The sequence below is a fragment of the Dermochelys coriacea genome, chromosome 14, assembly GCF_009764565.3.
Source record: "Dermochelys coriacea isolate rDerCor1 chromosome 14, rDerCor1.pri.v4, whole genome shotgun sequence".
Classification (NCBI taxonomy): domain Eukaryota; kingdom Metazoa; phylum Chordata; order Testudines; family Dermochelyidae; genus Dermochelys; species Dermochelys coriacea.
In genome coordinates this window covers 18,798,318-18,823,395 of record NC_050081.1, presented here as the reverse complement: position 1 = coordinate 18,823,395, position 25,078 = coordinate 18,798,318, and the positions used below count along the sequence as shown (strand labels likewise).

The 25,078-nt window shown below is 47.6% G+C and overlaps 1 protein-coding gene across 3 annotated transcripts in view; it reads left to right on the top strand.

Moving 5' to 3' along the window:
• Positions 1-25,078, top strand: part of SEPTIN9 (septin 9) — a 254,811-nt gene that overhangs the window by 57,050 nt on the left and 172,683 nt on the right. Inside the window, exon 1 of one of the 3 annotated variants that reach the window (XM_038371508.2) lies at positions 7,766-8,897. The exons of the other annotated variants lie outside the window; for them this stretch is intronic. Within the exon in view, the coding sequence (XP_038227436.1) occupies positions 8,876-8,897 (22 nt within the window). The 5' untranslated portion in view covers positions 7,766-8,875. Of the gene's footprint in view, positions 1-7,765; positions 8,898-25,078 lie in introns of those variants that run through there. 3 annotated transcript variants of the gene reach the window in all.

Sequence of the window (25,078 nt, the reverse complement as noted above, 5' to 3'; positions counted from 1 at the left end):
AAGTGAGAAACCAAGATCTCACCAGGCCAGATCCTCAGCTGCTGTAAGTCAGGGTAGCTCTGTTGATGTCACTGAAGCTACTTGAATTCACACCAGCTGAGGATCTGACCCATAGTGGCATCTGACTGTGTGGCATTCAGAAAACACCTATCATAGGTGTTTGGCTACCCACACTGTTATTGTAGGGCAAAAGCTATGCGGCAAGCCCTGCTCCCTGGGACAGTCGTAGGTTCCACCTGGGCACGGCTGCCCTTCTGGGTTGCAGAGGGAGGGAGTACAGTTGCCAAGGAAGCCAAGGCCCTGGCTTATTAAGAAGGGCATTTAATGATAGAGCTGGGTCCTTGAATTGTAATCAGAATGAACTGGGAGCCATGCAGTGTACGGAGCCCGGGTGCAATCAGCTGCTTTCCTTGCATAAGAGGTAGGGTGATGCCCATTGCATAGGTTAGGTTAGTAGCTCTCGTGTGGCCTTCGTTCTCCATCCTAGGTCAGAGCCGTTGCAGTGACCTGACCTGGACGTGAAGAGAGCAGAGATCACAGTAGCAAGATCCTCATCCAGCAGAGGACCAGGTGCAATCAAATGCAGGACCGTGCTTTGTCCCATCAGCCACTTGGGGGTGGGAGTGGGGAAGTGTCCAGCCCTTTTGAGCAAGGTGCTGGGTTGGGTGGGTAGAGGAGATGGGGTGGTTCTGAGAAGACAGCCCCAATTGGCTCTAAGGGCTGGGTGTGAGGAGGGGAAGCTGAGCAGAAATGAATTAGTAGAGTTCACACTGATAAGGAATTGAAACCAGCTCCCACGAGGTCCTGAGTCTAGTTGTTCCGCCTCCCCTTTCATTTTGCGTCGCCAGCAGTTATTAATACATCCGCACGTTAATTCTGAAGTGTGAGCAGAAAGGCTGGAGAGGATATGCTGGGGATTTCCTGCCCTTCGAAGGGAATCAGGCAGAGACTCAGCCAGGGTGGAACAGAGTTCTAGTCAGCAGCTCTTCTTAAAGAGACACACATGCTGCTAGCAGCAGGAAGTGAAATCGAGTCCGGTTTGTGTGTGCATTAAATAAATGTTCCATACAGGCCTAGGGACATGAAGCAATGGGCTGCTAATATTTAACAAGAAGCTGCCACTAAAATGTCCCCCCCCCCATAGCTGATGATAAGCCTGTGATCAGGGGTGCCTGTGATCTCAGGGCTGGGTAGCTAAGAGCTGAGGAAATGTACACACTTGTTTTCCTATTTCAAACAAATATGCTTTCTCCTGAAAATAACAAGGGAGGGAAGTAACAGCACTTGGCAAACAAAGGTTTATAAAGAGCCATGTGCTGGGGATGTTTGTCATCCTGAGGCTATTGACAGGGCAGAGCAGCTTTCAGCCTGTATACCTGGAAGGGACGAGGGGCAGGGTGAATGTCAAGACCTAGGTGGAGTTCTCCTCCTCCCTCAGCGTATACCTGTATTTTAAATACATGGCACCTGCTGCAATCTGGTCTCCAGAAGCATTTTTAGGAGCCCAAGGGATATGTCATTTCTGGCAGGCATGATTAAGCAACATCCAGAGAGGGATGATTGTCCCGAATCCACCTTTCAAAGGAGTGATAGAATTCCATTAAGGGCCTCCCCAACCTGCACGTCACCAAATTATTCATGCGAGAAGGGGGTTCTTGGAACAAATGCTCAGTGGATGCTGATCTAACATGATGACTTGGTGGGCCAAATTCATCCCAGGTGTAAATGGGCCCAGCCCTGGTGTAAGGGAGTTGCACCTGATCACTCCACGCCTGAATCTGTATTGCTACAGCCAGACATCTTCCACTGCACATAGTGTGGCTCAAACACATTCATCCACAACCACCCTGCCTCCTGCCCTCACCGTCCTTTCACTGCCTCCAAGGCTATGAGTCAGAGAGTTTAAGGCCAGAAGGGGCCACTGGCTCATCTTGTCTGATCCCCTGAACATCATAGGTCATCAACACCTCCTAGCACCCGCATACTAAATGAGACAACAGAGCTCCCCCAGAGACTAGACTATTTGTGCCCCCACAATGGCAGGGAAATGATTAAGTGAAATATACCGAGAAAATCCCAGCAAGTGACCCACACCCAGGTACTGCAGAGGAGGGTGAAAACCCCTAAGGTCACTGCTAGTCTGACCTGGGGGAAAATTACCATTCCCACGTAGGGTGATCAGTTAGACCCTGAGCATGTGAGCAAGAACCAGCCAGCCAAGTAACTGAGAGAGAAAATGTTCAGTGCCACCTCAGAGCTCTGGCCCTCCCCGTTTCAATGTCCCGTTTCCACCCATGGCCATCTCTGATGCTTCAGAGGAAGGAAAGAACAAACCAATAAAACAAAAGGTGGGGGAAATCCCTTTTTTACCCCTGCAAGGTGACCAGCTGAAGCCCTGAAGCATGAGATTTTAGGAACATAAGACATAAACTGGAAGGGACCCCCAGGGCTGCCAAGCTCTGCCCCCTACCATCCTAAGCAACCCCATCAGACAGTCCCATTCATAAATGTGCCCATTTCTCTCTTAAAACTAATTACATTGTTTTCCCCCACAACTCCTATTGGAAGGTTGCTCCAGAACCTCACTCCTGTGATGGTTAGAAACCTTCTAATTTCCAGCCTGAATTTGTCCAACATTGTCCTTTATAGCTATTCACCTCCCTGGTGATTACCCCACAAGGTAGTCACGGAGAGCAATCACTTCCCCTCTCAGCCAAGCCAAGCTCTTCCAGTCTCCTCTCATAAAATGGACCCTCTGTTCCCCTGATTGTCCTAGTAGTTCTTTTCTGCATCCATTCCAGGTGGAATTCATCTTTCTTGAACATGGATGACCAGACTGTACACAGTATTCCAACAAAGGTCTTACCAGTGCCTTGTACAATGACATTAATTCTTCTCTCTCTCTACTGGAAATGTCTCGCCTAACACATTTGCCTTTTTTCTCAGCCTCATCACACTGCCTCCTCATCATCCTGCGATCAACCAACACACCCAGGTCTCTCTCCTCCTCTGTCACTTCCAATTGATGGGCCCCTATCTTATAGCAGGAATTCTTAATCGACCCTAAGTGTGCTTCACACTGTTGAATTTCCTCTCATTTCTGGTGCTCCAGACTCCAAGGTACTATGGATGTCTGAGAAGTAAAGTAACTAGCTGAATCCATGGCAGCCCAACCTAGGAGCCTGCAGTCTATGCATTCACATGCAACACTTCCCTTGCCAGCAGCCTGAGCGTTGGGGCAGGAGTGGGAGCAATATAATCTGGTTAGTGTTTTATGGGAAGAAGATGGAGGGAGGGAGAGTGGCAGCTCTGTGTGCCAGGGACTTTGTGTCACTTGCTGGTTTGGCACCTAGTGCAATGGGGCCCTGGTGGTTGACTGGGGGCCGTAGGTGCTGCTACAGTAGGAATAATAAAAGTGTCAGGAGGGATGGACTCTTGGGAGCCTCACTGGGGGAGAAGGGGATTGAAGCAAGCTGTCCCAACCAGGTGATTCTTGCGCTGACTCTAAAATCCATGCAACGCCAGTACAGCCCCTAATAACATGGGTTTACAGATTCCCCTCTCCCCAAAATGATGTAGATGCCCAAATCCCATTAATTTTAATGGGTATCCAAGCCACCTAGACAGCTTTGAAAAGCTCAGGTTGTAACCCATGGACTCGTCCCATATGAGCACCAGCTGTGCTAGAAAATAATTCTCTCCTTAACTGAAAGAAAGGAGGAACTCAGACCCTCTGTGGCAGGCACCCAGGTGTCATGGTGATGAGCATGCTAGGAAACCTAGAGAGCCAGACAGGAGGACCTGCTAATAGAATTTCTCCATGTCTCATCCCAAGGTCCCTGCTACCCACCTTTGGTGGCCACCAAGTTGGTAATTAAAGAACCTATATGTACTGGATCACCTCAATGTCCTGGCTAACAGTCCCCTGTCTCAGTGCAATGGGATCCAGCATCCAAAACTGTGTGTGAGCTTTTGCTGGCCACATAATGGCTGCTTTATTTGTCCACAGAGTCGCTGCACTGCCAGCACCCAGCTGGTTGCCTTGCAAAGTGCTCCAGGGTCTCTTGACTCGGGTATGGAATACACGATATATACAAACCCCAAACTCTAGTCTCTAATTGGATTCTGTTTGTTTTCCTGCTTGCCGTTTCCTCCCTAACACCCCAATGGAGAGAAATGCCTTGTGTCTGCAGCCTGTCGTAATTAGCAAACACACTGGTTGAGGGGGAGGCTAAAGCATGGAAGCCACATGCTGTCTCCAACCTCCACCTGGCTCAGCAAGCTCAAAGGACGCTGGAAGATCAAGGTTCCTATTTGTTTAAGCTTCCCAGCCCCAAATGGAACTGGAGGCTATTTTTAAAATGGTCAACAGTTCTTCCCTAAAGGCTGTTCCTAATTTGCCCTCTCATACAGCTCTATTATTGGCCCTGTGTAACTGGGCCTTGTGACTTCACTTGTATTTTTTAACAAGGTTTTTTAATGTTTAAAAAAAGTCCAGGCACAAGAAAACCATCAGATAAACCTCTAGCGGAGTGGCCAATCCATAATGTCCTAGGCCTCTCGTGCACTTTGTCAGTGTCTCTCAAGGGGCAGACACAGCATCAGAATTAGGGCCTTCATCAAAGGCCAACACAAGGCCACAGTCGCTGTTTCATTCTGGGATACTTCACCCTCCCTCCAGATTTTGTCTTTCATTAAATATTTGCAGAACAGCCAGTTTCTCACAAGGAGCAACAATTCCAAGGATGGTCCCTGTCCTACTGACATTGAAAAGATCCAAATGTCAATTTTTTTCTCAAAAATAAGGGCCAGTTTTCGTGGATTCAAAATGAGATGCAGAAGCCGTTAATTTTGAGAGCCACATTTCATGTTCAGTTCCGTGCACAGTCGTCATCAGAATGGCTCCATTCAATGTCAGACCCATGTGACCTTCACTGCTCCTCTTTCCCCAGCGCTTTGCATCAGGACGACTGATTTTAAAGTGCCTATATATCCCTTAAATAACAGCATCAGTGAGAAGCCCCATCACCAGATCACGTTTTACTAACCTCTTCCCAAGAAATTATTGAAACAAACAGCAGCTACTGTATTAGGGCCTCTTTGCTTCAGCAAACTGTTTACACACATGCTTATCTTAAGATCATGGATGAATACAGCAGTTATTCAGCAAAGCATGTGCTTAAACATAAGCACATTCTTAAACGCATTGGGGTCTTAGGGACTTTCTTTCAGATGCTTCACTATTATGCAAAGGAGCAAAAACAAACAAGCAAGCAAAAGTTTACATTTTCACCAACAGGTGCTGTTAGCAATTACTATGTATTTTGTTTTACTTTATTTAGATTTATACAATTCCTACATCATAAAGCACCGATTGAGGACTCTCGGCCCCTTTGCCAGCTGTTTAAAATACAAATAAGAATGCAACTAAAAACAAATTCCATAAACTCTCCCAAACCAAGAAGGTACAAAAAGCTGGAGCACTCAAATTCCAGCCCTTGGCACAGCTGCCCCTGCCCAACAGCCCTGAGTCACTAGATACATGCTATTTCCAATCCTAGGGGAGGGAAGGAAGAAAATCCCACACATAGACCACCTGGCTAGTAGCTACTGGCTGCCTCCCATCTCCTGGCCTGTACCCACTGCAGCTAGCATGCAGTGAGAGATGATGTCTCAGGTTGACAGGTCTAGAGCCATCCAGGTCTTGATGGGTTAAAACCCATATGCACTAACATTTGTGCTGCCTTGCATCTCTCCTTCCTTCCCATTCATCTATTTCCTCTCTCGATATTTCCCCTTAACCCCTTCCTTTCCTCTGTGGTCTTCAATTGGCTTCCTGCATGGATTCTGTGCTACATGTAGCTAAGCGATACTTATGGCTTTTTACTCTTTTACATTTCAGAGAGGAAGTACAGAATTGCCCTTTGTGGATGGAGACACATCACCTATTCTCCTCTAGACATTTGAGAGGCAACATACCCTTAGTGAATAGAGCACTGGACAGGGATTCTGGAAGTTTGAGTTCTGTTCCTGGCTCTGCCATTGACCTGCTGGGAGACTGTCATGGATCCGTGCCTCAGTTTCCCCTTCTGTAAAATGGAGATAATATTGACTTCCCTTGTGAAGTGCTTTGAGATGCACTGGTGCAAAGTGCTGTAGAAAAGCTAGAGATGATTATTATTATATGAGCTGCAAAAATATCCAGAATTCTCATAGTGAAAGAATATGAGACGGAATCTAATCCCTCCCTCTTTAGGCATAAGTCAACTTCTAACTATTGGGGTCAGAAGGAAACTCTCCATGGGAATACATCATCCCATAACTGCTCCTACAGGGTTTCTTGCATCTTTCTCTGGAGCAGATGGCACTGGCCATAGGGGCCACTGGTCTGATCCCCTGCAGTAATTCCTTTGTTCCCCTCTCTGGCTTTGGCAGCAACCAGATTCCATTGTCGAACGTGTTGGAAAATGTGTAGCTTTGGGGGATTTTTTAGTACTGCTGCCATAAACGAATGGATAATAGATCCAACCCACAAAAACCAAGATATGTTTCTTGACAGCTCCCTTAATCCAATGATTCTTTCATGGAAAGCTTATTCATCCAGACAGATAATGGCTTAGGGACTGTCTTTTTTGTTCTGTGTTTGTACAGCGTCTAGCACAATGGGGTCCTAGTCCATGATCAGGTCTCCTAAGTGCCACTGCAATACAAATAATAATCATGAGGTAATCTTCTGTCATAGTCCATATTACTAAGAGGCACATGTCTGATGCTAATGCAATACACATAATTTTCCATATAGATTGTATGCATTTTTGGGCAGGGACTATCTTTATTATAGGTGCATGTACAGTGCCTAGCACAATTGGGCCCTGAACCCTGATCAGGGTGTCTGTGCTACTCTAGTAGAAATAATAATCCATATAAGAAGATTGCAGGATTGCCCCTCGGTGTGTGTGTGTGTGTGTGTCCCTGATGCCTAGAATGTCTGTGGAGTCCGTGTGAAGCGATGGAAACAGCAAGGACCCTGTCCGAGAGCTCTTTTTGTTTGGAATCTCACCATGCCGAAGCAGCACTGGGCGTCGTGGCCTGTTACCATCCCATTTTTAAGTTCTCAGCCATGTTTGGCTTTTTGGCGCACCAGGCTTTACAAATGACACCCGTGCGACAGGTGAATAACAATAACGGCCTTCCATTCCTTGCCACCTAGTGGCAGTCCCTGCTTTCTCATTGCAGGGCCAGGCCTCTCTTGCATGCACACTGAAGGGGGAGGCAGGTGCCCTTACATCTGGGCTGTTGATTCATGGTCTGAGGAATTAGCAGAGTGTTCTCATTGCCCAGCTGATGAGTGATGTGTTGGCTGCTGGTACCCTGTGTGCTTCACCACTTAGTGCCATCCTCTGGATCTGCTGCAGTCACAGAGATGGTTCCTGGATCATTCAAGGCAGTGTGTCCCGTGGAAAGAACGGCTTGTGGCTTGGGTAGCGAGCAGTGTGACTGCTTCAGTAACAGAAGGTGCAAGCATAGCTCGCTCCCTACAGAGCCAGAAGGCTGTGGGTTCGAGTCCTATCAGAGGCTTGGCCTTATTTCCATGCTGAGGCCCCAGGCAGTATGTATTGAGCTGGTACACGTGTTCGCTCATGGGGAGGTGTTTAACCAACATCTCTTCTGCCTGGGTTTGGCAGCTTTCCAGGTGGCAGTTTCCACAATGAGGAGCCTCCAGCCCCAGAGTCCTTGCCAGCATTCCCCCCTCCCTGCCTTCAACAGAAGCAGCTCTAATGTCCAGAGTGGCGCATGAGCTCATAATGGCTGCTCCATTTACTCTCCACACTCAGTGCACTGCCAGCCCCTATCTCATCACTGTGCAGAAGGGAGTCCATGAAAGGTGCTTTCTGAAGCCCAGCTCTGTCCATTCGGGGATGACAGGGCAGCCCCTGACTGGGTTAGAAGGGGAGGTTTCACTATTGGTTTCTAGCTGGCTTCAGAAATCTCTTCTCTTATCGCTTGTGTAGCGAGGGGAGGGCCTGGCGTAGCTGGCTGTACATGCGAAGGAGAAGCAGGGACTGCTTGCCAAGATTCAGCAGTAAACCTCTCCAGCAGGGCTCCGGTGGGAGACTAAACATGTGCAGCACTCGGGTCCTTCCTGGTAGCAGGCAAACCGTGATGCTCTGCCTGAGGATGAAATCAGCCTTCATCGGCGGAATAGTTTATGCATGAATCGAAACTTCAGATCTGGCTGGGTGGGGGAACAAGCAGGATCTGAGTTCTTTAAAATGCTTTAGCCACCGAAGGAGGAGGGCCGGGGAGAGAGGAAATAGCAACAAAATCAGACTGGGGAAGCCGGGAGAGATTTGAGAAGCTGGATGTGTTGCTCTGTTATTCCAAGGAGTCAAGTTGTGTAAGCCTCTCCTGGTGGATTCTAAAAGGAGCCAGCCGCAGAGACGGCCGCAGTCTCCTGGATTCGTGCATGCTACAGCTTTAAGACTGTGCTCTGGAGAACTTGGGCTTTGCCATCGTCTACATGCGCTGGAGTATTTCGGGGGGTTGTTGAATTTGTGGGTCATGTACCCCCCCTCTTTTTTTTTCTCACCCTTTCTGCCTCAGTCTTTCTTTTCATTTCAAAGAGACAAAGCTACTTCAGTTTGGAGCACAAACATATGATCAGCACATGGAAATGTGGTAATTTGGATGCATTCATGATTGCAACAGATTGAAGAAATTAGACCAGACAAAGAGCTTTTTTTGGGAAGAGGAGGAGGAGGAGGAGGAGGAGGAGGCAAGGAAAGGAGGGAGGGAGGGAGAGTGGGTGAAAGAAGGGGACACCACCGAAAAAAGGGACGGCGTGACACGCGGATGCTAAATATATCCCGTAGTAATGGAGAGGGACCGCATTTCAGGTAGGCTATTGATCGTTTTATCTCTGCTGTTCTGTTACGCTCCCTCTCCACTTCCCCCGGAGTGTCTGCATGTTAAGAGAAGAACCAGCCAAGCTCTGCTTTGATTTCAATGGTCTCTTTTATTTATTTTTAATGTTCTGCTGCATTTTTTTTTCAACCTCCTAAGTTCTCCAGACAGACCGTGTTTCCAACAGAAGCCGAGGAGGGTGTGGGAGAAAGAAACTGTTTTCTGGGTCTGGATTTCATTTGAGTCTCTCTCTCTCTCTCTCTCTCTCTCTTTTTTTAATTTTCCAATCTGCTGCACCGAGTGAGGCAGATGAATGCTGAGACTGTTAGCTCAGGACTCGGAGTCAGGGAGAGAAAATATCCTGGCTCTTGACTTAAGGATGCCTTTAGTTCCTGGAGGTTGGCTGCTTAGTTCATATGGCTGTGTGTTGTGGTTTAGCTCTCTCTGCATGCCAAAGCTTGTGTTAAAGACAATATCCTCCTCTCCAGTAATGCTTGTATTGCTGCACAGAGACTTGGTCATAGGTCAGGAGTCTTCTGTTGCTAGGACAGGGCCTCCTGGCTGCATGTGTGTTCCCACATTGAGCTGGGGTTTGTTGTATAACCCTGGAAAAGGGGGTTGATTTCATGCAGTTGGCATATCTTTGGCTTCAAGTTGCTGGTGAAGTGTGTGTATTGGGGCGGGGGGTGGGAATAGAAGGGCGACTAAACTGGATACATCCAACTCCTGTCCTTCCCTGCAAACCCCAACTAATGGCGCATGTCCGAGAGATTAATCCCAAAACTGCTGCTGATTGGTCAGAAGGCGTCAGGTAACCGTGTCTCAGCAAGCAGCTTTGCAGCATTGCAGGACTTGATGCTGAGCAATGGCTAAGGCCTTGACAACTATTCATTATTAAAAGTCAGGGTTGGGGGTGGAGGAATGTTTGCCCTAGAAGCTTGAGCCCAGAGACCGAGAATAGGGCTGAGTCCATACAGAGCTCTGAGGATCCCTAAGAGAAGACGGGAGGCCCTTCAGCAAAGGAATTCCAATGCCTTTGGAAAGGCCAGGGGTGCAGGGGCTACTGCTTTGAACGGCTGAGACTCTGCAGCCATTAACTCAGTCTGTGGTTCCCTGCTTTTTCCCTGCTCCCCGCCCTGCTGGGGGCCAGGGGGTATGCTGGGGTGGAGACCAGATCGCTTCTTACCTGCTCTGGAGCCTGCATGTTCTTCTGGCTACTCTGAGTTGGCCTGGGTAGAGCAGCGACCGGGTGGGGTGAGGCAAGCAGCACTGCGCTACTGGGCATCAGGGTTGGAAAGAAAACCACAAGGACGAGGGGAAGCAGTCGAGCAAGGGTGGCGAGCAGCAGCCGTGAGGGAAAGTCCGTCCCATTCCTGGGCCAAATTGGGCCACGTAGGTCCATCGTGCAGCCACCCAGCATTGCTCACTGCAATCAGGGGCTGGGGAGACCCATAGAGGCCATCAGGCTGAGAGTGGGGGACTGTGGAGCTCTGCAGTTGGAGACCTGGAGGCATCTGTAACTCCTCCGCTGTCTGTCTGGACACTAGTCTGTGCCATTAAGTACCTAGGGGAGGCCTGTCTTTACTCCAGCCAGGTGTGTAACAGTGCTCAACAGAGGGAGCACAGCCTTGACAGAGCACAGACCCAGCTGCGATTGACTAAGGACCTGATCCTGATAGGTGCTGGGCACCCGCAACTCCTGCCATTGCTGTCAATGGGAATTGAGAGCGCTCACAGCTTGAGACTGGCCTGCTGGAGCATTCTCTCCCTCCCAGCCCTTTTCCAATAAGGGTAGCTCGGATGACATGTGCGCTCCTTCTCTCTTGCCATCTCTTCCCCATATTCCCTCCTTTGCTTTGAGTCACTTCAAAGCATTCCTGGGAGCTGCCCTTGGCCCAAAGGACGGAGTGTGTAGGTGTCAGTAACACCAGCGCTCTGATGTGGAGAATCCTCTATCACTGCAGCATAGGGCCTTGGACAGGCAGAGGATAAACAACAGAGGGACTGGGACCAAGTTCTGCAGAACAGAGCCAGTCGGACCCAGCACTGAACCGATCTTTTAAATCTGCAGCTGCTTTCCTTTTGCGCTGATATTTTCCCAGGACAAGGGGGCCTGACACATTTATCAGGCCGCCTTGGCAAGAAATTGGACTTTACTTTCTGGCCCCAGTCACATGATCTGAGGCTCTCTTTCGTCAAGAGAAGTGCCAGATCTCCGCTCCCTGAGACCCTGCTCATTTTGGGAACTGCCCGATTCAACACACTTCATGCAACCTAAATGCAATAGCTAACCGTAGCAAAGAGCCCACCTAAGTCTGGGTGGGATACCTCCTATCCACTCTCATCCTTGGTACTCCATGTGCAATGGAGCCAAGGGCAGGAAGGACCCTGGTACAGTAGATGCAGCAGCTCTAGTTAACCTCCAGTAGCCTGGCACCTTCCTAAGGGTCACTAGCAAAGTATGCAAACTGTCGGGACTGCTGATGACTTAGCTTGGGTGTGCCAGCGACCCCTACTGGAATCTGATGAGAGTATGCAGATTTCAGTTCCCTTGATTTAGCTGTGTCACGCAGTTGTTGGCAGGGAAGCCAGGTAACAGAGCCCTCCAATTAAATCCTCATCCTGCATGTGGATGACAAATAGTTGTGGTATGTGATATGCGCTAAACAAGGGTAGTAGCTGTATGTCTCTTAACTCAGGGGCACAGAGGCTGGTTTGCACACACGGCTCAGACTTGGGAGTGTTTCACTGGGGACGCAAAACCCTGTACTCTGCTCTTGCTCCTTATGCTCGCTCTGTTCTGGAGGCCTAAGATGTCAGCAGTCTGTGCCGGGGAGGAAAGAGTGCACTGCAAAGTCGCCAGGCAATGAAGCTCTGTCCAAGATAGGAGAAAGAAAGAGACATGACTTGAAGCGGTTTTTGAATGACTCATCCTTTCAAAACCCCCTTCTCAGCAGCAGTGTGGGAAAGGGAAATGCAGGAGGGTTATGGGTATATGTAGACCCTGAGGAAAGAGTTAAAATCCAATGACATAAATTTATTTATAGTAAACAGTATTTAAAAGCTACGGTTCAGGGAGGGATTTCAAATGTGCTGGGTAACCACTTCAGAGACACAGTAAAGTAAGGGTTAAAGGGAACATAGGAAAATCTTGTTAAGTGAGGTTTTGGGCAGTTCAGATTATGTTGTCAGGTTTCCAGGTTTATTCTCCAGCATTGACTTCTGGGCAAATCGGCTCGGTTTGCCTGCCAGCAGACTGAGTTGTGCCTGGTACCTGGCAATCTGGCTGCAATCTGTGGATCCGATTCTTACTCGGGGTCTGACTCTGGTCTCACGGACACCAGAGTCACTCTATCGATGTTACCCCTGATGCACACCAGCAGGGCTGATGGAGGGGGGCAGTTGTACTGGGGCCCTATGCTCGGGGGGGGGGGCAAAAGGTTTGTAACATCTGGGTAAATAAAATGAAATGAAGGGGGTGCAGCCCCAGCTAACATGATTGTACCAGGGCCCCAAATTTCTCTCAGTGGGCCTGCATACCAGTGAACAGGGGAGGAGAATCGGGCCCACCAGTTTTGCCTGAGTCACAGCCTCATAGTCTGGCTGGTCATGCTTCAGCCATCATGACAGGAGTTGGCAGTTCAGCGACTGGTGTCCCAGGCAGAGAAGAAAGCATCCTGCTCTCTCACAGCTCTCCTGGCTCTGCAGCTTTGGCAGCAGGAAAGAAAAAACCCTGGTTTTGGTGAATCAATGAAACATGACTCAGATGGAGAACAGATCCACGCGATGCTAGGCGGCCACGTTTCCTAGGCACTCTTCTGGCCAGAAACATGCTTTTAATTAATATTCCACCACTGGAGCTTCACAATGAGGAAATAAAAACTCCCTGTCTGAATTCTCCGTGTGAAGGGGCCTCAGCATGACTGAGAATCAAGCCTCTTCTCTTCCGTAAGAGTGCTGTGTTCCTGCAGCTACTGCAAATAAGCATTCCTGAATCCTTCAAGCGCTTCCCACACAGGGAGAGCACAGGCCTTGCCACGTCAAGGCAGATCAACAGCTTCCCTAATTGGCTCCACTGTCTCTGACAGTGGCCAACGCCTGATACTTCAGATGAAAGTGCCAATCCCTGGAAAACACCTAGTTCTGCGCCTGGTGATCCTTGAAGCATGAGGCTATGATAGTCGTTGTCGATTTTATTGGAGCTAGTTTAACTACAGAAACATATTTAGATCATGGTCCTTTAAAATTTTCTGGTCTCTCTAGGTTCTTACATTGCACCTATCACCATAATATCTGAGCACCCTCAGCAGTGCAGTAAGCAACATGTCTAAAGTCTGTCATGTTTGTTCTCTCATCCGCTCCTCAGGGGAGAAGTGTGTGCAGGGAAGTGTCTTGTTTTGGATTTGTTTTATATACCATATAAATGTTGCTCTATGTTTATGTTAGAGAAGGCAGGTCAAAGAAATGCTCCTTGCACTCGGAACGGGAGGCGGTGAGCTTTGTGATGGTCCTTAATTCCTGTGGGAGTTCATTCCACAATCTTGGGCCTGTCTCCTGTCCTGCTTTTCGTTGTCCCAAGCAGGGACAGTCTTTCTTACAGGTAAAGCGCCCTGCAGCCTCAATCCTGATGAATGCCTTTGGACATCAGTAGAATAGACTGTTGTAATAGAAATGGTTATTAATAATAATATGACTATTTAGCCTCATTAAACTGTCTGCCTCAGTAAAATCATCTGGCATTGAGTTTCACAAGTTATGCTGTGGTGCATTAAAACAAACAGAGCTGCTTTTTTGTTATCAGATATCTTTATTCTTGTGTTTGGTAAAAGGGCTGCAAAGCTACACCCATCTCGTGTTCTCTAGCCCCTTATTTATAAATTCATATCCCTCTCTCCTCTTCCTCTAATCCTTTCCAAATGGTCTTGGGGAGGCTAGATAGCAGCAGGTTTGTTCCTGGTAGTGTTCCTTTCTTTCTCTAAGAGATGGACATCTTGGTTCATCCAGATTCTCCTGTTATAAAGGGCCAAGCCAGTTCTTATCTGCAGCCTCAGTTGAGACTTGCAGAAGAGGCAAAAGGTTCCACCAGGTTTTATTAAAAGGAAAGGAAAGACAGAGAGAAGTTGAAGGGGTAGGAATTGTATTTTTATTGTGACGTGTGGGATGGGTGGAGCAGATAGACATAGCTTTTATGGTGGATCTAGTACCCCGATTGAATAATCAGTTGCACTTTTATACTACGGTTCCATATAGAAATGGCTTATAAACAGTTAATAAATGATTCATAGATATTATAGGCATGTTACAGACATGAGAGGCATGTGTTGCAGATGGTCTTAGAAGGGGCTGTAGATGATTATAAGTAACCTAGTGAATTCTCTAACAATTGATTAGCCATTTATTACACACCTGTTAATTATTTATTAACCCTGTATAAACTATTTATAAATGGAACCTTACAGTAAAGTGTGACATCTGAACAGCCAGCGGCAGCCCAAACAGCACCTGTTTGCAGTGTGTGTGGTTATCAACAGCTGTATAATCAGTAGGGTGTCTAAGGACCGATTTCAGTGCTAATCAGTTCTGCTTAGGCAGTGCCCATCCCTCCTGGGGCTCAGAGTCTAGGGGGAGTGACTGAGGTAGTGACCCCACCTGAGCCGCAGGGTAGAGGGGGAGAGATTGGTAGGGATTACAGTGTCCCTCCATGCTTATAAATGGGATTTCCATAAATGTGTGGTAGCTCTGAATGGAGGTGGCTTGATTCTGGTCTCACTCCAGCAGTGTTTACCCCTGGCTAACTCCACTGGCTTCCCCTGCAGTTAGTCTTGATTAGTGGTGGTGAGGCAGCAGAATCAGACCCAGGTGTAGACTTTGAATGTCCGAATTGTGTCTAGCATTTTCCTACCCAGTGGCTTCCACACAGCACAGGCTCCCCGTTTCTATTCCCTAAGGGCTGCTGCCCGCCAGCCACCCTCGAGAGCAGAGATTTTCAAACTGGGGGGTATGTTGCCCTGGTGGGGTGCATGACATGGTTAACCGGGGGCACGAGGACCGGCCAGTGCTGGGGAGAGCCCTGCGTTAAAAACTGGGGGGAAAAAAGAAAAAAACCTGGTATGGGGGTGGCCGGGCCAAACCTGAGGTTCTTGCTCCCTACATCCCTGACACTGTTGCCTATCAGATGGGCATTTTTCTTTCTGCCTTTTGTGCTGCTTTCCACCGTATGTACACTGGGCCATGATGTCTGCATTCTCAGTCAGTCTGCCTTTGTCCTACTTCCTGGGTTCCTTTTGCTTGAACCTGAGTACTTGTTCTGCGCTAGGAGCTGTCATTGCTTTGATCCTTTCTCTGGACAGTTCAGCTGTGCTTGCTATTTGGAGGCATTTCTCTAGATTAGATCTGTTTCTTTCAGCAGTCTCTCCTGTAAACTAGAATTGTGTGTCCTACAAACAATTCTGTCTTTAATTAGGGAGTCTTTCATGTTTCCAAAGTTACATGTGGATGTCTGAGTTCTCCACTCTGTAATGTAAATATCTAATCCCTCTTCTGTTTCTTGATTTTGGATTAAAAAAAAACAGTCTCATTCTGTCTGGTCTCACAGCACTTATCAAACACCTCTACCAGCTCTTCCAGTGTTTCAGGCATTATTTGTTGCAGCAATGTCTCTCTCGCTTCTTTTTTCCCAATGAGCAGTAAAAAAGATATTCTTTCATTTCCTCATCTTTATCCCCCCATGATCAGATCTATGTACAGACTCAGTTCTTGTTTCTACTGTTTCTATGCTTGTGAAAGGCTTTTTGTCTAGAAACCCAGCTTTCCTGGTGATCTGAGTCCCTCCATGCTGCCTGTTTGTGCTGTTTTTGTGTCTTGTGTTAGCTGGTCTTCAAATTCTTTTTTGGCCTGCCTAATTATACTTTTACACTTGACTTGCCTGAGTTTATGCTCCTTTCTGTTTCCATCAGTAGGATTTGACTTCCAGTTTTTAAAAGATGTTTTTTTGTCTTTAACCACCTCTTCTATTCTGTTGTTTAGCCATGGTGGGGGGAGGGGGGCGGAGTTTGGTCCTCTTACTGTTTTTTTTTAAATTTGGGGTACACATATAGTTTGAGCCTCTATTAAGGTGTTTTTAAAAAGTTTCATGTAGCTTGCAGGCATTTCACTCTTGTGAATGTTCCTTTCAATTTCCATTTAACTAGCCACCTCATTTTTGTGTAGTTCCCCTTTTTGAAATTAAATGCTATTGTGGTGAATTGTTTTTTGTTTTTGTTTTTTTATATTCCCCCCTCTACAAGCATGTTAAATGTAATTACAGTATGGTCATTATTACCAAGCAATTCAGCTATATTCATCTCTTGAAGCAGATCCTGTGCGCCACTCAGATTGGAGGAAAGATACATTGTGAGTAAGTGTCTGTACTGAGATTCAGCAGATCTGGAGTCATTTCCTGGCTCTGCCACAGAATTCCTGTGTGATCTTGGGCAAGACACTTACTCTCTGTGCCTGAGTTCCATTTCTGTAAAATGGGGACAATGCTAGCTTTCACCCACTTTTTTGTCTGGCTGGTTTATTCATAGATTGTGAGCTCCTGACTCTTATTGTGTGTATGGACGTACAGTGTCTAGCACATCTGTGTTGTGATTTCTAGGTGCAACTGTAATATAATTTACAATAATAAAGTACTTCATGATTCTCCTCTCACATGGGGGATCAAGTAGAATCAAGTCTCCAGTTGTCAGTTTTCCCATCACCACCTCACACAGCCTTGAATCAGCACTTCAGTGCATTCCAGTTTTTAGATTCCTTTCACAGTGATTGATCATGCTGCATGGCTGAGACTCAGACATTGCTGGGGATGAAGGGAAGAAATATCTCATGCAAGTCAAAATGTTTCCAAGATCCAGAGTCTAGCATACCAAGATGCTGAATATTTAAGAAGCAAGTATGTAGTTGGGGAAAGTATGTCTGAATTGACACATCTTCTGTAGTCTTAGCAATCCCAGAAGCACAATGTCTGTGTGTCCTGTTGGCTTCTCCACTAGGTACTTGCAGCTGTCGCTAATGCTATCAGTACACAGTAATACATTAAAGAGAGCAGCAACACCTCCTGCTATAAATCCTAGTATCAGGTTATGTAGCCTACATAGAAGGGACCTGCTTTCAACCATATCTTCTCTGGCTGGTATTAAGAGAGGAAGGATAGCCCAGTGGTTAGGGAGTAGCCTAGTGTCACAAGTCCCAGGTTCAATTCCTTGCTCTGCCATAGACTTCCTGTGCGACCTTGCGCAAGTCACTTAGTCTATCTGTACCACAGTTCTCCACCTGAACAATGGGGATAATAGTCTGTCTGTGCTTGCATGGAAGGCCATGAAGGAAACTCAGGAGCTCCAGGCAATAAGATGGGTGAGTCAATAGGCAGTGCTCCTCCCTTCACATCACTTCCCCCAACGATGAGTTTCATGAGAGTGACTCTCTGACTGCTTCTGGTTACCAAAGATCCTACAGTATTTGTTTGCGAGAGCAGCACGGCCTTACCAAATATCAATCTGGGTAACGAATTTCTCTTGCAGTTGGAATGGGATATTGCACTCCTTCTTACCACTCCTAAACCAAGGGGCATCATTATTTATTTATTTATTTATTTGTATTGCAGTAGTGCCTGTGAGTCTCCATCCTGCACTGGGGCCCCATTGTGCTACAAACACACAGTCCTAAATGTTGTTTCTGTTGTTAAACACGTGCCATTTTCCACCCCCGGCATGGCTGCCATCTGAGTGGCTGGCCAAGAAATCACTATATATCAAGTTCACCAAGCCCTTTGGGATCATTAAAGCTGAGAGATGCTCTAAGAGCTGGGCAAACGTCTACTTGCCCTGGCCTGGGAAGATTATATATAATTTGACAGGTGAGTACAATATCATTAGCTTTTACATCATTACACGATAAAAGGGCCAACAAGTAGGTTTTGTGGCTGGGCTGGTAAATGGCCATGGCAGATTCCCAAAGCTGTGTTGTAAGATCCTTACTAATTAACTGATTACATCATCACCAGGTCTGATGGGCTAAATAAATACTTCTTGGAGCAAACTGCAGGTTATGTTTGGGGCCTAAAAAGCATAATTACTCACTCAGCTATACCTAGCTCCAGATGGTTCACAGGAAAAGCCCCATTGGGGCCAAACCCAGCCATGGGGCAGGCTCAGGGGTCACAGTTCATATCCAAGGACTGGTCAGAGGTTCATGCCTTGGCACAGTGGAGAAAAGGTTTTACAGGGTCGTGTTCCTTGCTGTCTGGTAGAGTGGCCCCCAAAGTTGTCCAGTAGAACTACTAGGGTCTGTTACGACACACTGCGGGCAACGGCAAACCACTCAGGTTTGAAATGGTCTGCACCAAGCATGCCATTCTCTTATCCAGGCCTATCCAAGCCAGATTCCAGAGGTGCCTCTTCTTTCTGCACGTGTGCCATTCTTGGTTTAAAGGCAAGACTGGGTATGAGTCGCATGGGAACGTCCTCCCCGTAAAGCAGCCAGGGCCCAGTGAGTGCTGGAAGGCGGTGTTGGGAGGAATAGGCACTGCTGTAGGGAGAAGCTTAGGCCCAAACATGCAAGAATGGCGTCTGATTTGGGCTGCCTTGCTGGAGATACCTTGGGTCTCATTTGTGAGGCCTTGAGCACCAGCAGATCACACAGGCTTCCGAAGATCAACCCAAGGGCCTCAGACGGGCACCCAAAAACTGAAATGGCTGTTCAAGTGATCCCCTGCTAGAGGGACCTCCAACACAATTCCCCACCCACATACTCTTTCCCCTTTTCTCCCTCAGATCCTCTGGGCCTGGTTTGCAGGCTCCTTGGGCCAGCAGCTCCGCCCTTTACTGGCCACCCATCCTCCACTCTCCAGTCCTGGTCAGCTGCGGGTGACTCTCTCACTTTGGGGAGAGAAAAGGACGTGTGTTATTTATTAGTTTCAGATGCTTTTCTTTCCAGGACTTTTTTTCAGGGCTGCATGTTTCAAGCCCTGAGTCACAAATGTGTAATGGTGGTTTGGGGGCTGTATACAAACCCTCTACGAACAGGTCAGTGAGTCTAACTGGGGAGGATGGCCACGGGGCACATGGTTGGTAGGCGCTGTGCTTTGTACAGGCTTTTTATCCTTTCTGGTGGGGAGGAGTGTCCGGCTCCCGCTGACCTGCATGACACAAAATGATTCATGCCCCTAAGCGACATAGTTAAGCCAGCCTGTAGCCGTTTAAGGGTAGATATAGCCTAAATTAACCTCTGTGTGCGTGCAGCTGTGTGTTTAGGTCGCTCTGCAAAAACAGAAATGAAAGGGTTAAGCTCCCATGGGCTCAGGTGGATGCTTTTTCTTAAGAGAGTGCCTGTGAAGCTAGCATGCTTTGAGTAAGGATCCGGACCCATATCTTAGCTTTGTGGCTAGGGCCCATTTCTACTCTAGTCACAATCTGAGAGAAGTGGCTGCATCCAGCATCCTACACAGGAGGACTCCCCTTGCAGACAGACCACGGTAGCATGTTCTACTGGCTAATGACCTGAACTGAGACTCAAACCAGGGTTTTATTCCTGCCACTGCCTTGCTGCCTGAGCAAGTCACTTCATCCCCCTGTTTCTCCATCTACAAGGTGTTACCTCACGCTTCAGGCCTAAGCCCATCTCTGTTAAGGTACAGCTTACGGCTGCCCGTAGAATACAGACACTGCACACCAAGGTAGCAGCGGTATAAACAGCAGTGTAGATGGTGAGGTTCTGCGTGGGTGAGTAGTTAAAGAGTAGAGTGCCTGAACCCCCATGGCATGTACCCTACACAGTTCTCTACACACTCAAGCCATGCTTCCCACAGCCATATTGCTGTTTATATCAGTGAAATGTCCCACAGCCGGAGCCTTTCCCTGCTGCAGGGAAAGGCTCCAGCAAGGAAGAAAGGATCTGGCAGCTCCCTGCTGATGAAGCTTTTCCCCGCTGCCTCCCCATTGCCAGAGCCTTTCCCTGCTGCATGCAGCAACATGCCACAGTGACAAGTGTGGATGCAGACTGCCTTTCACTGTGGCGTGTACCTCCACATTCCCTGCATGCTGCCAGAAGTGTAGGCAAGGCCTTAGAGACCAGAATGGGGCCTGCACTTGCCTCTTGTGTGGTTCTTACATGTTGCTCTGAAGCACTGGGTGCTGCCAGAGACTGGATAGCTTGGGTGTATCCAGTATGGGAATTCCTCTGTAAAGTGCTTTTGAGATCTTCTACTTTAAGAAGGCCTATATAAATACAGAGCATTATTATGGTGGTGGTTTGTATTATCTATTGCCTAACCCGGGCGGGATCTTTAACTTGGAAGTTCATCCATATGAACAGGCAAGAATATATTTTGCAATTAATGCTAATACTTTAATAATACTCTAAATTCTTTAAGGCCGGGATTTTGTGTGATAGAGGTGTGTACAGAACCTAGCACAATGGGGCCATAGGCCTTACTGCAACCCAGAGCATATTAAATACAACCCTCACTCACCACATTGATTTCCAAAGGGTCCCACTTTCTTGGCAAGCTGCCAAAACAAAAGGCAAGAAGAGGGAAGCTGTGGCAGAGGGGAGTCTGGCAGAAAATTGGGGAGAGAGACTGTCAGAACACAGGTTTCAGAGAGATAGCCGTATCAGCAAAAACAACAAGGAGTCCTCATTGTCAGAGGACAGTAGGTTGTGGACATGCAATTGCAATGCAAGGATGTTCTAGCATGTTGGGCCTGCCTCTGGGTGGCCAGGAGCTGGGACATAGCTGCAATGTAATCTCTGTTTTAGCCACGCTTCCTTCCTATGTCTGTCTGTGGAATGAAGAACAAAGCAGAGAGTGAAATAGTTTTTCTTGAGGCTTGCAGGTCTGAGACTCCCAGTGACTATTCCCGGTTAACATCTCCCTTTGCCAGCTGTCCCACAGACTGCAGAGAGGGTGTATGTGTGTTGGTGCTGATGATTCCCGCACATCAGCCATGTCTTGCTCTCTGTTTCTACAGGATAGGCTGGGGGAGGGAGGTAGCTGCAGAGGGAGCTGTTGGAAGGCATTGCCCTGTGGCAGAACATTGGCATGTTCAATCTGTGCAGCACCTGGACAAAACCACTCAGTTGCAGGAGTCAGGGTGCTCTGGGTTTCCTTTGAATCCAGCGTTACTGTTTAGGTTTTGTTGTATCTGTGGGATACCTTAAGGCTGCCCCAGTGTAGGCAGTTGCAGGGAAAGTTCAGTGAAGTTCATTTTGCAATCTAAACAGACAAAAGGTAGAAGGTAAACAGAGGCACACACAGGTGAACTGATTTGCCCAAGCTCACACAGCTGGGAGTAGAACAACCCAGTTCTCCTGACTCCCAGTCCAGTGCCCTGTTCACTTGCCCATACTGCCTACAGTGGTATGGGGAAGTGGCATCTTAACCCCTCCTGGTTTCTTGGGGGTTGGTCTTTGCACCGCTGAGTCCCTTAAAAATGTTCCAAAGGTGAATGGGGGAGGAGGGCAATCCCTTCACATAAATAATGCTGTAGGCTGATTGATGGCAGTGCTGACTTCATTTGCCCACATGAAATGTCTGAGCCAGGTAGTCCAGCAGGCAGGTAAATCTTCAGGGCAGATGGTATTTAACTCCCTGAATGGACTTCAGCAAGACCACGGGTAGAAGCAGAAAAGGCGTTTCATTGTGAACTATGGGATTATTAAAAAGAAAAGGAGGACTTGTGGCACTTTAGAGACTAACAAATTTATTGAGCATAAGCTTTCGTGAGCTACAGCTCACTTCACCGAATGCATCCGATGAAGTGAGCTGTAGCTCACGAAAGCTTATGCTCAAATAAATTTGTTAGTCTCTAAGGTGCCACAAGTACTCCTTTTCTTTTTGCGAATACAGACTAACACGGCTGCTACTCTGAAACCTGTCATTATGGGATTATTAGCAGCTGTAACCCTGCAACCTCAGTCCTGGGCTTCCACGAGGCAAATGGGAGAAGTGCCATCTCCAGGGGCATCAGGCTTGGCCTCTTCTTTCAGCAGAAGTCGTCTATTTCCAGTGACTCACTCTCCACTCCCTGTGGGTCACGAGGGCTGGGAAGGCTTGGGGTGGGGAGAAGGGGAGCATGGAACTAGATGTTGAGCGAAGCAGGCATTCATCTGGAAGAGGCCTGAATGGACAGAGAGAATAGCCAGAATGCTGTCGCCTAGTCAAGCTGACCGACTAGCCACGGAGACCATGATGGGAGGAATCCCAAAGATACAGGAAAATAACAAAAAGAATTGACAGGCTGTTTCTCTAGGCTGGTTTGGTGCCAGTAGATGGCAGTGTGAGCTTCGCAATAGGATCCCAGGCCCGCTCTGAAATCGGAGGCCTTGGGGATGCTTTATGAGTTTGTGCCTTCACATAATTCATGGCAGAAGAAATAGCGGCTGCCCTGTTCCAGCTTCAGGGGGCAGTGAACATGAGGGGGTGGGGTGTTCAGTATGGGAAATAGACAATGAAGAAGGGGAAGGGAGAGGAAGAACAATAAAGGGAGGGCGTCCAACAGGGCATTGGCTAAGAAAGGGGCCAGCATCCCACCCCTGCCCCACATCTCCTAATGTGCAGTGCTTTCAAATAGGTAACATGCCGAAGATCTTCCCCCGTCTTTGCAATGTGCCTAGCGCCCGTTTATTGTGGGATCTCCATGTTTGCTCATGTGAGCCTCTCAGTCCCTTTAAAAGCTCCCTTAAACTCACAGCCCAGGCTTTGATTACACATCAGCAGAGGAGAGGACAGAGGATTAGAGTTCTGTAGATATGTAGAAGAGGCAAAGAATTAGTGAGGATTACAAGAGGGGATTTGAGCTAGAGGGAGAGAAAGCGAGACTAGTAATTGCCCATCTGTACATTTCTTTGGCTGGCACTACTAACAGCCAGCAGAATGTGACACATTTCTGTTTTCAGCCTCCTTAGTTTCCCAGGCTCCAGTTACTCCAGCTCTCAGAATGCCCCAAAATCCCAACATGGAGCTCTGGTGGAGAAAAAAAAAATCCTAGCAGTTAAAGATGAAAAATCCCAGTTTACTTGTCCAGTCTCTGTCTTGATGCATATTTGCTAGTGCTTTGTCCAGCCTGCTTTTAAAAATCCCAAGGGCTGAGGGTCTCTATTCCAGCCATGGAAATTGTCCCACTCCCACTTTGAAGGTTTTTTTTCTACGATCCATTTTTAACTTTTCTTAACTTCATCCCATTACTCCTGGTTCTGTCGCATAAGTCCCTAAATAAATCTTGTCCATCTTTGGTATTCATACCCTTCAAACACTTGTTGACTGCCATTGTGTTTTCCTGCCCTGACCCTTCCCGGTCCCCATTGTAGCCATCTTCTAGGCGAACATAAGAACAAAAGAACGGCCATACTGGGTCAGACCAAAGGTCCATCTAGCCCAGAATCCTGTCTTCCAACAGTGGCCAGTGCCAGGTGCTTCAAAGGGAATGAATGGAACAGGTAATCATCAAGTGACCCATCCTCTGTCACCCATTCCCAGCTTCTGGCAAACAGAGGCTAGGGACACCATCCCTGCCCATCCTGGCTCATAGCCATTGATGGATCTATCCTCTATGAATTTATCTAGTTCTTTTTTGAACCCTGTTATAGTCTTGGCCTTCACAACATCCTCGGGCAAAGAGTTCCACAGGTTGACTGTGCGTTGTGTGAAGGAATACTTCATTTTGTTTGTTTTAAACCTGCTGCCTATTAATGACCCCTAGTTCTTGTATTCTGAGAAAGTGTAAATAACACTTCCTTATTTATTTTCTCCACATCAGTCATGATTTTAAAGTCCTCCATCATATCCCTGCCTCTTTTCCAAGCTGAAAAGTCCCAGTCTTATTAATCTCTCCTCCTACGGAAGCTGTTCCATACTCCTAATAATTTTTGTTGCCCTTTTCTGTACCTTTTCCAATTCCAATATATCTTTTTGAGATGGGGCAACCACATCTGCACTCAGTATTCAAGATGTGGTGTACCATGGATTTATATAGAGGCAATATGATATATACAATGCACATTTAGTATTCTCTCTAATATTAAAAAATGACAATGCTTGTTTTCTGGACTAACGTTCCAGGCTGACGTTGCAATGCCACATCAGGCTATTATGGCTGCCCTTTCTCTTCTGATCTTTGTTTTCTTGGCAGCTTGGTGCATGCACCTATTAGGAAGCAGAGAGGCCCAAACAGCTGGAGGTGGGTGCTGCATAGAGAAGTGACCTTGTAGCTTGTTAGAGATGCCCACTTTCAGATGTTGGTCCTTTGGTTTCCACTCTCACCCCAATTATAATATGGGGTGTTGTGTGCGTGCTGCTGGAATGTTATGAGCATGCATGTGCGTGTGCATGAATGTGTGTGCATTCTGTTTCAGTAAATTAGTGAGGCGCTGAAAAGCTCAACGTGAGAGCCATCTTTCACCCGTTGTCATCTGCTATCCATTGTAAAATTGGCCAGCAGCTCTCCGAGTGGACTAGCTGGGCTCCTTTCCTGTGCAATGGCCATTGTCCGGTTTTGTTTTGATATTGGCACTTTTTGGTTAATGTCTTTATTTTTTACCAGCAAGCCTTAGTTGAGCCCCACACTGAAGGGAGTGTTCTAGTGGCTACAGCAGAGCTCTGGACTCCTGGATTCTTGTCCAAGCTCTGTCACCGCTTTGTTCTGTGGCCATGCACTAATCAGTTCACATGCGTGCCTTGATTTTCCCAGCTGTAAAATGAGCCTGGTACTTACTGTCTCCCAGAGAGAAGTGCTTCAAGATCCTCTCCCAGTTGGCAGCAGGAGGGGCTGCCTTTATACAGCTGGAAACCTCAATGACCTCTGTTGCAAGCACCTCCATTTTCAGGGTAGGCAATGGGGCTTTCTGGGTGGTGAAAGCAGCAGTCAGTCCGGATGCAAGGAGCAGAGATGGAGAGCCGCTGGAGGGGCTTGGCTGCAGACATGAACAAATCTCCATGACTCAACCTTTGGCCCATTCTGGGGAGCCCAGGCAGATGGTCTGGTCTGAGATTCACTTCCCAGAATGCTGCCCACCTCTGCATCAGACACCATTAGCATTTGAGACCCCAGCCAAGGTTCTCCCTGTAGGGAGTTCTCTCCACTCCATAATCAGGACCCTGCAGCCAGCCTCCGCCCCAGGTATGTTCAAGGTAACACAA